This window comes from Parasteatoda tepidariorum, chromosome 1 (genome assembly GCF_043381705.1).
Source record: "Parasteatoda tepidariorum isolate YZ-2023 chromosome 1, CAS_Ptep_4.0, whole genome shotgun sequence".
Classification (NCBI taxonomy): domain Eukaryota; kingdom Metazoa; phylum Arthropoda; class Arachnida; order Araneae; family Theridiidae; genus Parasteatoda; species Parasteatoda tepidariorum.
The window spans coordinates 57589259-57604550 of record NC_092204.1 but is presented as its reverse complement, the minus strand read 5'-3'; the positions used below and the strand labels follow the sequence as shown (position 1 = coordinate 57604550).

The following is a 15292-nucleotide window of genomic DNA, read 5'->3' as shown; positions in this document are numbered from 1 at the left end:
TTAAAACTTTATGAAAAGTATGAAAGAAAAACTGGACGCAAATGAAGAAATAAATAATGAAAGTAAATTTTTGTTATCACTTTGCACCTGATGTAAATATTTCATTAATCTTTGCATATGAACAATGCGTTATTTCATAAGTAATCACATATGGATTACGTAATAAATGGTCACACGTAAATATTATATGCAAATATAATATGTAATAAATCCATATCTAATAAATGATGGAAGGAAATTTTTATCGTTTTACTCATAATATAAATATCTTCTTAATCTCGGCATATGAACAATGCGTTATTTTATTTTTAATCATCACTCATAAAATAACGCATTTTTCATATGCAGAGATTTAGAAAACACTTATGTTACGCTTAAAATGATAAAGAGGAAATTAACTTTATCATTTATTTCTTCATTTCCTTATTGAAATTTTTTCTCTATTTTTCGTATACATACATTAATAAGAAATGTTTTTGAAAAGTAATCATCAATTATCATTAGCTTATAAAAATAATAAATCCTTTTTAAACACAATTTTAATTATATTGGATAAATAAAAATTCACAAATCCGTTGAAATTATATTTTAATAAATTTAAAAACTAATGTTGCGAAATTAAGTTTTTTTAAAGGATCCATATGGGAAATAATCGGGGTTTTTTCACTTTAGACGGAAAAGTATTTTGCAGTAATTTAAGAAAATATTAAAGAAAGTATCTCAGGAATAATTCATCCCCTATTAAAATATTTTACCACTTAAGTTATACTGAAAATCTTAATTCCTTTAATATTACCAAATTAAAAAAATATGGGATATTAAAATATTTTTGAAATATTAAAAAAAAAATTGTGCTGTTCCTTACTTTATGATTAAGACTAAATTTCATCTTAAACAATATTTTCTAACTTAAAAAGAAATGTTTGTAGGCATTTAAAATTTATCTTTTATCTAATTCATACAATATTTCTTGCAAACGCATATTGAAACAACTACTTGCATTGAAAAAAATGAATCAAAGCTTTCTAGTTTGTTTAAAAAACATTGATTTATAGGTTTCTGCTAATATTAAGATAATGGTTGTAAATTGATTGAAGGAATATGTTTTTCTTCTTAAAGGGAAAGTTCATTTTAACGCCAATCTAAAAATTCTGTAGTATGTCATAAAACAGAACACTAGAAAAGAGAAATTAGTTATCTCATTTGAATTTTGTGTTAATTTTTAACTGATATTTTTGATTTAAAACAAATACATTTTAATCAAATTAAAAACGATTTGAACAAAAAATATTTTCAATTACCGGGACAATTTGCAGGGTAAGATACTTAAAATGAGAGGTACATTGACCTAGCAAGCTCTTAAAATGAATCAAAAGAAGAAACAGTTATTTTATGCTGTTTGAGTTAAATAAATTATCAGAGCGAGAAACAATGTATTTTAAAATTCAAAGTCGTCCAAGAAGAAATAGTTGCCTAGTTTTTGTTTAAAATTCATATTCTGTATAACATTATATAGATAAAAAATAAGTGCCCAAAAATGATTGATAATTTTAAAACCAAAAAGATAAAAGTAGAACGGAGGATGCGGTGCGCGGTTCGTTTTTTTGCTGCATGTAAGACCATTATAACTTAAACATTTGCAAGGGTGTATTTTAGTTTTCTTCTCAGACTGCGCAATTTCATTGTTGCAAAGAGTCGTTAATTTGAAAATTATGCTTCATAATTTTTCTCATCTAACAGTACTATCGTTTGATAAGCTTTGTAAATAATCATAAAACTTATTGAGAACAAATTACTTGTATCTTAAACAAAACGCAGCAAATCATGCATTTCTATTCGTTTTCCGGTTTTAAATTCAGAGACTTGGGGAGTTTTGCTTTTTTAAAAAGCGTTTTACTATTGTAGTAAATATGAAAATAAATTTGTTATTAGGAAGATATAACCATTTTTAACACATAAAATAATCAAGTCGTTTAAAACCTCTTGAATATAGTTTCATATTCTTGAATATAGTAAGTCTAAGCTTGTTTTTATAATACATTTGACATCAAACGCCTATTTCATATCTTGAAAAGCCATTTTTCAAACTTCAGAAAACAAAAATTAAAAACTAATTTTTTTCCATGAAATCATACCGAATTTCCCGAAAACAATACTGAAATTCCATCACTCGGCTGCTTACTTTTTTTAACGATTTATTGAATCAACCTGAAATCGATAGCTTTTCGATTAAAGTTAACCAACATAACATTAAAATAATTAATGAGACGTTATCGGTTTCCTTTACACACAGCTAAAAACAGTTTGCGTGATTCTACACTGAAGCATTTTCGAATGATACCATGTCAGGAATTAACGAGTTTCACAAACTGTATTAGCATCTTGTGACAAGATCGAAATTTATAATCCGCACCACAAATAGCTCTGACTATTGTCAGGGAATAAAATCCACAATTCGCGAATTCGATAATATATACGAGCATTATATTCCGATGTTAAATAGTTAAACATCTACATTCATATTTTCTACAAATATTAAAATACTAATAACTTTCCTATTTTGCACAACTATAGAAGAAGAAGAATTTGTTAGATAAAAAATATCTTCGAATATCTTATTTTATTTAAGAGAAAATTTTTAAATGGATCATCAGAAAAAAAGTTCCTTAAAGTCGAAACATTTATAAACTCATTCTCAAGAAATTGTTTTTTTTTTCTAATATCAAATTATTATGTTTGAATGAAGTGAGGTATATAAGGACACTTATTAATTTTATAATTTCTTTATTCTTAAAAATCAATATTGCATCAATATCGCATCAATATCCTTCACATCACTATTTTAGCTGTGGACTTGAAATTAGATGGCATTGCTGTACTCCCTACACTGTATAAAAAGCAGCAATGACTTTTCATTATTTGTTGTAAAAATGCCCAATTATATTTGCTTTAAGCATTAAATATTTTTAAAAAGATTAAATTTGCAAACATGTAAAAACAACATCACAAACTAATTACCGTAAAACGTACGCAAATGAATTCACATTTTAAATAAGTAAAATACGGAGAAAGATAATTTTTAAGCCGCAGGGAGATTACAGTTTGCCAATAATTTTGTTTCAAAAAGAGACTTATGCGATAAATGATTTAAATGTAAGTTGCATTTGTTATATTGTCTGAGATAGGCTGGTTAGACTACTTTTGCAGTATATCTGAAGTATAAACTTTTTATATATTTTGAAAATCAGTTTTAAATTTTCTGTTATAACATTCAAATGGAAAAGTCTCTTCATGTTCAAACATTATAACACAATAACATTAACAAAAGCTACTAATGAAATAAATACCCGTATAGTAAAAGCATAAAAACTCTAAGCATTATTTTAAATGTTAGAGAAAACGAAGGAAAGAGATAACTTCTTTAAAGTATACAAGAATTTTTTTTCCATTGTTATTCAAAACAACTGAAAAGAAATGAAAATCAGAGAAGTCGTATAAACTTTATCAGCGAATGAGAATTTTCTTTATTTGCGAATAAGAATTGTAAACGTTATCGTCTCTTTATCTATTTTGACAATTAAGGAAAAGAGCAGAATGTAAAGAAAAACATTTCATCCGAAAAATTAGTCGAGTTCCTTAAAACAACCAAGTTACTCGTTCTTTTCTTCTTCAAACAGAAAGTTTTAACTGTTTACTTTTTCCGCGTATCTGCTCTGGGTACATTTAGCCTGATTAAAGTGCTCCAAACTTTGACACACGTCTTTTAAAAAAGAACATTGTTCTATTGTTTGATATTCCACTTTTGTCCATAACTGAAGATGATTGCTGAAGGAAAATAATTTGACTTTCAATTATTTAATTTAAAGATGACATAGCGTGTGAACAGAAAAAAAAGTCAGTTGTAAGTTAACAAAAATACTAGTAGTTTGTTTCAATAAATATACGCATAGAATAGGAAGGGTCTATCAAGAATTTTTTCTATAAGGTCCTGTTTTTGTTAACTTGGGAAAAAATTTCACATAATTTTGGGAATTAAAAATTAACGCTAAATCGGGTTCTTGTAGACATGATCCTTTTTTTGATGAATGTTTGAAAAAGGCCCAATTTTACGAGTTTTGACAATTAAAAAATTGAGTTCATAAAAAGGTTTTTTATCATTTAAATAAGTTATTAACATTATTAGCATTATTCAGAGAGCCGGGATAGCCTGGTTGGTAGGGCATTGAGCCCAAGTCCAAGAGATCGCGAATTCGATCCCCATAACAGATTAATACCTCTTTGAGTACTGGATCGGAGATTGATCCTGCTCTTGTTCTGTTGAAAATTACGATCTGCGGATGGATGGTGTGTGAATCAGTCCTTCCTGTAAAACGGGCTGTGACGTATGTGGGGGGCAGAAGTTAAATTTTTAGCCATAGGTGGCTTCACTGGAAAACAAGAAGAAGCGCACGCCCTTGGCTTAATAGGCTTGTCAGTACTGCCAACGGTATGCTTCTCTTCTATCACACATGAAAAGCAGAGTAGTCACAAGAATTTTATGAAGCATTCATTTTTAAAATTAAAAGTATTATTAAAGGTCTGTTTTTAAAATGGAAATTATTCTGAAACATCTGCTTTTGAAATAAAAAATATTGTGCAGGGTCTGTTTTAAGACAAAATAACGGACCCAAGCTTCTTCTAAACAGATTCTTATACAGTAATGATAATTCTCAAAAGATCAAGAACTTATAATTTCAAATTGTCACTTTAAATTTCACATAAAAGAATAAGTAGTTCTCAAATCTATGTCAGTAGTTATGAAAGAGTGACACACGAAAGCAGTAGTAGATATTAGTAGTAGGAGTTCTTCGCGAGAATTGAATTTTATTCATTTTTATATTAATTTACTATTGCATTTATTTTTTCATTTATTTACTTATTTAATACTTTTTTTTAGGATTTTCAAGTATTAAATGCATTTTTCTTCCCCTTTTTCCATCAAAACATCGGGATGAATGAACAAAAAAAGAACATTTTTGTTTAGCTTTTGTCATCTTGACTTTCAATATGACTTTTTTTAAAAAAAAAATTAAAAAAAACATACATATTTTCTTGCTTTACATAAATATATGCGTGTAATACTATTATATTATTGGAGTTATATATTTACGTAAGTGCTTTAATTAATGTTATATAATATAATATTTTATGCATTAAATTATATTATATTTAATATTTTTTTATACAAACAGTTTCGTGAATCTGGCTTTAAATTTTAAAATTAACGTAAATTTCTCTATTTTCTATAAGATTTTCCATACAAACTATATCTTGTAGAATTTCCTTTTGGGCAAATCAAGTGTTGAGTCTGAATAAATTAAATATAACCATATATTTAAAAATAAAGGTAATGCGATAACTTGAAATGAATCTCAATTCTTTTCAAGATATTCGGGTAATTAGTACTAGTATATTAATACTAATTATCGAGCACAGCGGAAGATTGTTCTCAGTAAATTTTTACAGAGAATTTCAGAACAGAAAAATCCAAGCTTACATTCGTGGCTAAGTCATTTATCAACGCGTTTATTTTTATTGATTGCCAATCTATGTCTTTTAAAACTTTGTCTCATTACGTAGTCTGTTAGACTAATTAATTTCAAATTAAGAGCATTAGATGATGATCATTATGTGTTTTATAAGATTTTTCTTTTCTTAATCTTACTGTTTTTTTCTATTAAATAAAAGTGATGAAAAAGAATTACAAATTTAATTACCAAAATTAAAAATAATTCTTTACTAACCTCGTTAATTAAATATAGTTTTTAAAGAAAATAACAAATTCGGTTTTTAATTACCAAGCTTTTCGGGAGAGAAAAAAGCGCAACTTGATGCACCTTTCAAGCGCATAAAGAAAGAAAAAATTTTCGGTGTTAAGTTGGAGAAAAGAAAAATGATCTAAGCTGGTTGAAATCTTCCAGCAGAGGTGTGGCGCCTGTCATCAGCAGGAAGCAGTAATGATCGGTACCGCCCGACGGATATTGCGATAACGTCCGATATCCACTGTAGGATAATGCGCGAAAACTTAAAGAAATTCTGTATCTGCTATCAGTTTTCAACCATGAAAATGTATTTTATGACACATTATTTTTCTTCACCCTATCAAAAATCTGTAAAGAATCAGTAAATGCTGTTATTAATCTTACTATAATTTACCAAACCAAATATTTGAATTTTCAAAAAATTAAAATGATGATCGCGGTAAATTCTATTAGCGGTAAATTCTATTCGAAAATAATGCATGATATCGGTTGTAGTTTTTTACTTTCACTTGTAAATTTATGAATCATGAATATTTTTTCGATTATTCTACTTAATTTAACGGTTATAAAATGTTATAATAAAAACATATTAAAAAATACGGCGTTTAGCACACTCCTTACTCACAAAGTAATTAAAAAATAATTTTAAAGCAAATAATAAAACTTAAAGAAGTTTTTTTTAAAAAAAATCATGTCATAAAAATTAAAAACACACAAAATTCCTGAAAAATAAGATAATTTTTGAGAGAAAAACATCAAAATCAAAACATCTTGAGTAAAAGTACCAGAAGGTGGAGGAATATACCCTTAATTCTAATTTAGATGATTTTGTTTTTATCCAATCCAATTTTTTTTTTAAAAATGGATTCTTTTTATTCCCATTACATTTAACAAAATTGTTTTGAGCATTTTCTTGGTTTAGAGAAAGATTCATTTCACTCACTTATAAGTTGAATTACATTCACGTAAATATTTCCTCATAAAATTAATTTTTTGAATACTGAACTTCTTAACGTAAACGTGCTTGCACTAATAAAGCATTTCTCTTTGAAAAAGGCATTATAGGGAAAATGCAATCGAATTTCATACATGTTGACAATGAATGGCATACTTTTTACATTACAATTAATAACTTTACATTTGCTCATTTGTTTTTTAATACTTTTTAAAGTTATATTCGCCATCATAGAAACTCAGTAAACTTATTGATATTCTTTTCACCCATTTTTAAAGTAACGTTATTCGTAATCGAGATAATACAATTTACTTCCTGAATTTAATATAAATTCTGCTATTTCAGTATTCCATTTCTGCATAATTTCAATGATACGAATACTTCGTTCCGAAACCACGAGCGCATTTACTTGAATTTAGAATTGCTTAAGCATTACATAATTTTACCAGATAATAATATCTTCATAAATTTAAGCTTACTAAATCCAAAAAAAAAATTTGATTTTTATATCTTGACTTGTTTTTAGCTTAAGAGCATTAAATGCTTTTTATTTATACTTATTACTACATGTATTTAATTAAAATTGAAGTAAACATTTGCTGTTTTCTCAAATAATTTTGCAGAAATCTTTATTTGCTGCACCACCACATGAGGCACAATGCATAATTTTCAATACTTTAAAAAAAAGATTCTATTTGAGTCGTCTATCAATAATTTTTAACTCTTTCAAGCCTAACCGTAACGAAAGGCTCCAATCTAATAACTATTTTATATTTTGCTTAAAATCAATATTTTTAATAAAGCATATTTGATAGGAAATTAAGATTATGTAATGCTTTTGGAAGACTTCAATTATTTGAAAAATACAAATAGGAAATTTCATACCTGCGTAAGGTATATCTGAAACATTACGTACTTTTAAATCAACCGGAATACCTAAAAGGGGGGCTATTCTCATTTTTTCTTAGCCTGATTACAAACAGTTAGAAATTCTACCACAAATTAATTCATCCTGTATAATAAGTCAAACAAAGGTGAATCGCTAAATTACTTTTCATCGAAAGATCTGATTACACTGCATTGAAATTTATGTTTCAAACTTTAAATTTACTGGTTAACATACTTTAAATTTACTGGTTAACTAGTGCTATCTATCAATTAAATTGCACAAAAACGTTCTTCCTCTGAGAGAACATAAATTTTTCCTACGTATCCCTTTTAAATAATTTCAAAATTTATGTGGTTTTTGTAATATCTTTGCAACTATATACGTAAATCGAAACTTCTTACCCCAAAAATGGCTTACTCAAAGATAAATGCATACGAAAATAATTTTTAACAGTTATTTATTAGTTTTATTTAAAAAATTATTATTAAAAAATAATTAAAAAATTTTCACAATAAAATAATTTGTATGAATTTTTACTGTTGTAGTGATTAGTATGTATATTTTCAACAATATTATAAATCAAATACATTTAAATAAGGGATATTTAAAAAAATTTAGACGTCTTTAATTAAAAAGTGCATATAATACATTTTAAAACATTGCATAATACATACGATATGAGGCAAATACTTTTTTATTCATTTTAATTGCCATTTTTGCTATGTTTTGACTGATTCATTATAATTTTAATAAACAACTTCATATAGTTCATTATATTTTTCGAAACTGTAGTTTCTTTTTTATACCTTGATTTCATTGTTATATACAATTTATTTTATAAATTTTATGGATACGTGTTGTAGTTTCATACTTTAATTAGCTTTATATTTTATTATTAATGGTTTTAGTTTTCAAAATATCATTAAAATTTTAAAAAATTATAAACAAATTCTAAAAATAAAATTAATTTATTGAATTAATATTTTTCGTTGAATGAACTTTCATGTTCGCAAAATAATGTTTAATTATTTAATAACAATTGAAGAACTATTTTAAGAAATGATAGTAATAATTCACTATTTTTTGGAACATGGTACTTAAACATTAAATTATTTCTTACTATTATTCCCTACAAAATTCACGAACACATCTCATTGTTGATGTATGAAGATCATGATGTTTCTCATCAAGCATGCCAAAAAAAACTATTGTGTGTTATTTGAGAACATGGCCAATCCTTAAATTGTACAAATCGCTTCAATTTAAAACAGTATATCACAGAATACCATAAAATATCACAGACATTTAGAACTATCTACAATATTACAACATACTGTAAGATTCACTTTATGATGCTTAAAATATTTTTGCATTATGTGAGTATCATTTCAATGAAATATGTTCTATTTTACTACTTAAAAGAAACTATGCAAATGAATAAGATAAAATACAAACAAAAAATCAAAGAAAAAAAGAAACGTATCAAGAAACAGATATATTGCACAACAAACATCAAGAATCAGTGTAATGCTGCGACCTATTTAAAACTATTCAAATTCTTGAGACAAACGAACAGATGCTTTAGTTTTGATATTGAATTACTAATTACAGCAAGATATTCAATTACTAATCTCTCCAAATTTACATATATGTCTCTTGAAACGTGCCATGTGTGTCCTAAAAATCAACTAAACTAAATGTTATGCTTATCTTTGTTATGCTATCATTCTTTTTATATTTTCATTTCCATCTATGTAACTTCATAATAAAGATATACTATAAGAATTATCTCTGGTCATTGCAACTTCAAATCAAATATGTTTCACTTTGTTTCAATTTAGATCTAAACTCTATTTTCTCGCATAGAAATATTTAATATAGTTAAGATTTTATTTTATATATTATATAGGTATATTTTAATCTCATTTTACTAATAAAAATGTATTTAGAGATGATATAAAATTAATCAATCGTCAATGTTTCAAAATATGCAAAACAAACCACTAGATTCACAAACGAAAAATAGAACCTTCAATGAACAAAGCTAATTTACTATTTTCAATAATTTCTTTTACCAAACATACCTTGAAGCTTCATGCATCTAAAATAACTTTACTTATAAAATTATTAGCTCCCTTATTTCTTAACGTGGTTTTAATTCTTCGTTTAGCTTAAGCTTAGTAATTTTTACCTACTTTTATTTTGCATTTAAATTTTCTGTTGGTAAATTTAACAAAACAAAAATATATTCAATTTTTAGTAATGATACGATGGAGTATCATTTAAAAAAATATATATGACGGTTTTGGGGTCAAACAAAAACAGAGAATGCTTCACCGCTTTCTTTTTATCGAATTTTTTTTTAAGAAAAATAAAACATTCACCCATTCTTAAAACTGAGCACATGTGTGAAGATTAAAATATCTAAAATGTTCTGAATATCATTCAAATAAATGTTTTCATATCATTTGTGTATAAACAAAGTAAATTTTTGTCTTTCAGATATAGTTTAAAATATGGTAAATCAGGAAACATTTTAATATATCATTATAATATATCCAAATACATAACGATTCTTCATTGTTGCTTTGAATTATTTAAACCTATAATCATCTAAATAAGGATTGATTGAATTGTTTAGTTTTTAATTATAAGATTTGTAATCTATCAATTAAATATTTGGAACATTTTATTAATAAAGTAATATTAAAAATACAATTAATTTCCTGTAACATAATTTAAATCTTTCATCAATAAATTGAAAATATCGGGGAAATAGTTTATGCCGATTGATTAATTTTCAAATACTCATCAAGAAAAATTATAAATCCCTTTTGCAAATCTTTTAAGCAAATCCCTTCATAATTTCTGAAAAAAATGTTTGATTGTCCTTAATGGTGATAAATCAGATTTATTTTTGAATTTGAATTTAGTTTCTATATACACTGAAAATGAAATATCATTAAAATTACCAGAACATGGTAAAATTTACCATATTTCTGACTCAATGGGAACATCAAAAATCTCGATATTTTCTATGAAGTGGTTTGGTAATGAATTCTAGTAAAATTAACAATAAAATATGGTCTTTATATGTGATAAGAATTGGTAAATATGTGATAAGAATTGGTATGTGATAAGAATTGGTAAAATATTTTATATGATAAAACTAGATATTTTCTTTAACCATTACCAAGCAAACTGAAAAATTACCAAATGGATGGTTTAAATATTTTGGTTTTATTAACAAAAATTATGGGGTCTTTTTATATCACAAATGTCATTATCATACAGTACTGTAATCTTAATAGTATTTTTTTCTCGTGTACCATTTAGGCATTTGGATATTTTATGTACTCTTAATTTCAAAAAATGAACAAACTGACTTACTTTCATTAACAAAGTTAATCAGCATTCTTTCCCTGTATTCAACAATCTATTAAAACTTTTCTACTCAAAACTTTTGCATATTTCAACTTATTACGCAATAGCCATTGTTATTAAATTATGTAAGTTACTTTTTAAAATTATTTAAATAAAACTGATGAGTTAAATTCCATTACTTAACCTAAAAACAATGAATCATGAGATAATTTTCGATATTGCACCAGTAAAATTTACCATAAAAGGGAATTACCAAAAGTATTTTCAAAAAAAGATTATCTCACTTCCGCAAATAGCTATTCTTGCTAGCGATTAATTTTCTACGGTGAACTTTTCTGATTCATGCATGTTTTATTTCAAACAATTAGGGAACATAAATTACAACTTTGTGACGAATAAATGTATTTTCCTTTACATTATTTCTCGAAAAGGAATGGATTGTTCGCACTTCTCAACGCCTCTCGACTGAATTTTTTTAACTCAAATATTTTCCACGAAGAAACAAATATTAAATACTTATGTTTAAGGTTTCAAAAAATGAGATGTACGTGTCTTTTTTAAATAGCATTTTCCCAAATTCTTAAATAAATGAGTTATTACAATTTTATCAATTTTTTTATTACAAAAAGGTAAAATTAACCCACATTGTGGGTTAGTTTCATTTAAGTATAAAGTAACTCATTATATTTTTTGCCTGGAATTCAAAGTCCCTTATAGCTAAAATTTTAAACTAATAGCATTTAAATATTTAAAAATTGACGCTTATGAGTGCTCTTACCATAATTTATTTCATATATACACAATTTAATTTCAATAAATTATAGTAATGATATAACTTTAATTATGAAAACTTGTAATATTTTATTTTATTTATAAATAATTCAATTTCAGGAAAATGTAACCGTATTCTAATTTTTACCTTAACTTTAATACATAAAATTCGAACAATAATACAAGATAACATTTTTCATCATATTATGTATTTTAACCCAGAAGAAAATTTATGTTTTTAAGTTTCAAATATTGACAATAACAGCTGATCGAATATCAAAAGAACAACAACAAAAATTTGTGTAATAAAAGTAATTGCATCATAATATATAACTGTCGACGACAATGAGTTTAATGTAAAAATATGAAATGAAGCATCAATAATCTGTAATGATCAATCATTTATAAATGGTCATTTCGATTATGGAGTAAAATAAGCGTCTGCGAGTCCTTTTTATGCTTTGCATTGTTATAACAACAATTCTCTTTTTATATTTGAACTTCTTATCCCATATCTATTGTAACAATCCTATCATTTTTACAAAACGAGTGATATAAGTCACAATTATTTTCACATCAACACTAAGCCTGTTATATGAATGCAAATTGTGTAAGCAGAAAGTTCTATATTCTGATAATGTGCATAAGTGATTTCAATAATAAAACTATGCCTATTCGTTAAAGTGTGGAAGACTTTTTACCTCACCTATTAGAAATTTTAGAAAGCAAAATTTATTACTTTATTTAAAAAGAAATTACTGCATTATTGTTTTTTAATCTTATTTTGTTATTAGATAATACAAATTAGTCGCATAATAAATTTTTCTTGAGGCTAAACTCTCTCATTTTTTATTCATATTATGTTCAAATTATCCGAACAAAATGTAAATATGTCTTCATAACATAATTTTTCCTTAGTTCAAAGACAGTTACATAGAACAAAGTTAATTTCTTAAAATTACAGTTATCTGAATAAAATTGTACTACGTTAAACATTTTGTTAACATCCAAAGGATATTGAAAACACAAAAATATTTTTTGAAGCACTGAAAGTAATTTTATTTACAATGATCAGGTTAAGGAGGAAACCAATTTTTCTGAATAATTACTTCAAAAAAAGACTCCTTTTTACTAAAGATTCCTTCAAAACACGTATACGATAATACAATATAAATTACCAATATCTTAATCTTTAAAAAAAATTTCATTATATACTTTTTGGATTGTATATTTTTGAAAAAATATTTCTGGGTACACATCTGCAAATCACATAAAAAAAATTTAACTATTCACCCGTCAAAGTGTTGTTCACTCTTATAAAAGTATTATTTACTATCACAGTAACTTACAATACATAAAATAACGAAAAGAATAGTAAATTGGTGAAATAAAATTAGATTTAGGCAGTACTTACACATTCCTTCTCCAAGCAACCACACTTCAGGCATAGAGTGCAATTCAACAAGGGCAGGCGGAACACAAACAAGAAGAACTAAGAGATCAGCGACACTTAAGTTCATGAGGAAAAGGTTAGTTGAGTTCCTCAACTCTTTAAACTTCCAGACGACAGTTGCAACAAGAACATTGCCAACTGTTCCGAATGCGAGTATAACAGCACACACTGCCGTGGCCGTTATTCGTATGTAAGATGGCAATTCAGTATACGGTGGGCCATTTTGTTGCCTAAGACGGGAACAGCCAACTGCACTGCAGTTGGCAAGGTAAGTCAGATTCTCTGGAGCTGGGAAATTAAAATTTCCCGTGAAATTATCGTAATCGATCATCATTATTAAAAAACGTCTGTAAAAAACAGCACATCTTTAAGTTTACAAAGGAGATTTTCCAGTAAAAATACGCTTTAGAACTTTTCTTTTACGATAAAGTTAGATAATTTTGATGTCCTCTGAATTTCTTCACTTAAATGTCTGAATATAATTGCCATAGTTTTCATCAGTGTGATATAAGTGGAGATACTTATTTTATCTATCCGAAATATAATTGGCGTTTACTATCCATTGGAATAATTTCTCTTTTAATTTAATACATACACGAATATAGAATTTATTAATTTTTGTCTTTTCATTCTTCAAGAATACATAAACTGGCATGTAGTAGTTCTTAAGCTACTTGCTATTTCATTATTTGCCGTAAATTTGTGATACAAAATAATATTTAACTAGATGTGAGTTAAATGTTGTTAATGAATCTTACTTCAAAATAATTTTAAAGACTATATTGTATTTTCCCTAGCTATTTTCATAGGACCTCGATCATAAAGTTGAAGCCTATTTTTCTATAGTACTTTTATAAATACACAAATTAAAGAAAAAATTATTTTGCAGATTTTTCAAGTGATCCTTTGATGTATAGAATATAAATCATATACATTAGTTTAACTATTTTTACAGAACCTTTTAAAGGGTAACTTAAAATCTTTCATTTAATATATAATTACGATTGATATTTAAATAAATCTCAAATATTTAGTATCACAGATGTAAAAGGATATTTTCAGAAATAAATTTTAAACTAAACTTTGTTATTAATAATAAAGTAGGGAATGTACAAGATATGTCATACGTGCTATAAACAATTTTATTAAAATGTTGTCCAACCAAAGATGTTTTTAAATATTCTCACAATTTCACCTTTACAAAATGAGTTTACACCAAATCTTTTTCTTGCGATAAACATATTTCCATGAATCAAAGATTATTTTCGAACATTTTGGTATTGGGTATTCTGCAACAATTTCAGCTATGGGAGTGTTTGATAGCCAGTATTTTCTATAAAATATTTTTTAAAGGAAAAAAAACTTAGTTAGCAACTTGAATTATCTGTAAAGGTCAGGCTGAAATCATCTTTGTCAAGTTTTTAAAACTTTTCTTTATTTCACCTCTTCTTAGTTTTATCAAGTTTTTTATATTAGCACTGAAGGTATTTATAAGAATTTCTAATGTAGTTCTAGCGCTGTTAGAACTAATATTTATCTTTTAAATATTTTTCAGGGTGTTTAAATGCATAAAATTTATCTAAGACTGTTAAAAGTAAGTACTCAAAATATTTTGTCAATAGTACTTACAATTTCATTGAACTCGTTTGTTTTGACTGTTATGCCGAAAAGTAAAACACAACATCAACTTCTTGATTTTATCATTGGAATCACACGTTATTTCCCGCCCTTGCAAACTCGTTACTATCTTTCATCCCTATGTCTTCGAAAATCACGCTGTACACAACGCGGGCGAAAACTTTACTAAACCTTCGGACCGATATTCTACGAGAAGATGAGCTTTCGGCGCAAGCGCATTGACGAAGAGATGTTCTTCAAGAATGAAAACGATCATTCGCCTACATAGCGCATGCCTCTCGGGTAGAGGTGGCAGAAACGAATCAAGTTTAGTTTTTGTTTCGTTTTTTACTTATTTCTAACTACGACTTTTCCGAAACTGAAAGTGGTATTGCGACAGATCGCTAGAAAGAATTCCATTT

The 15292-nt window shown here is 26.4% G+C and overlaps 1 protein-coding gene across 1 annotated transcript in view; it reads right to left on the bottom strand.

The window, feature by feature from the left end:
- The window catches only part of LOC107442009 (QRFP-like peptide receptor), a 184137-nt gene extending 169103 nt beyond the window's left edge, over window positions 1-15034 (bottom strand). Inside the window, exon 1 of the mRNA XM_016055445.3 lies at window positions 13215-15034. Within this exon, the coding sequence (XP_015910931.1) occupies window positions 13215-13587 (373 nt within the window). The 5' untranslated portion in view covers window positions 13588-15034. The remainder of the gene's footprint in view (window positions 1-13214) is intronic.
- Between the last annotated feature and the right edge of the window lie 258 nt (window positions 15035-15292).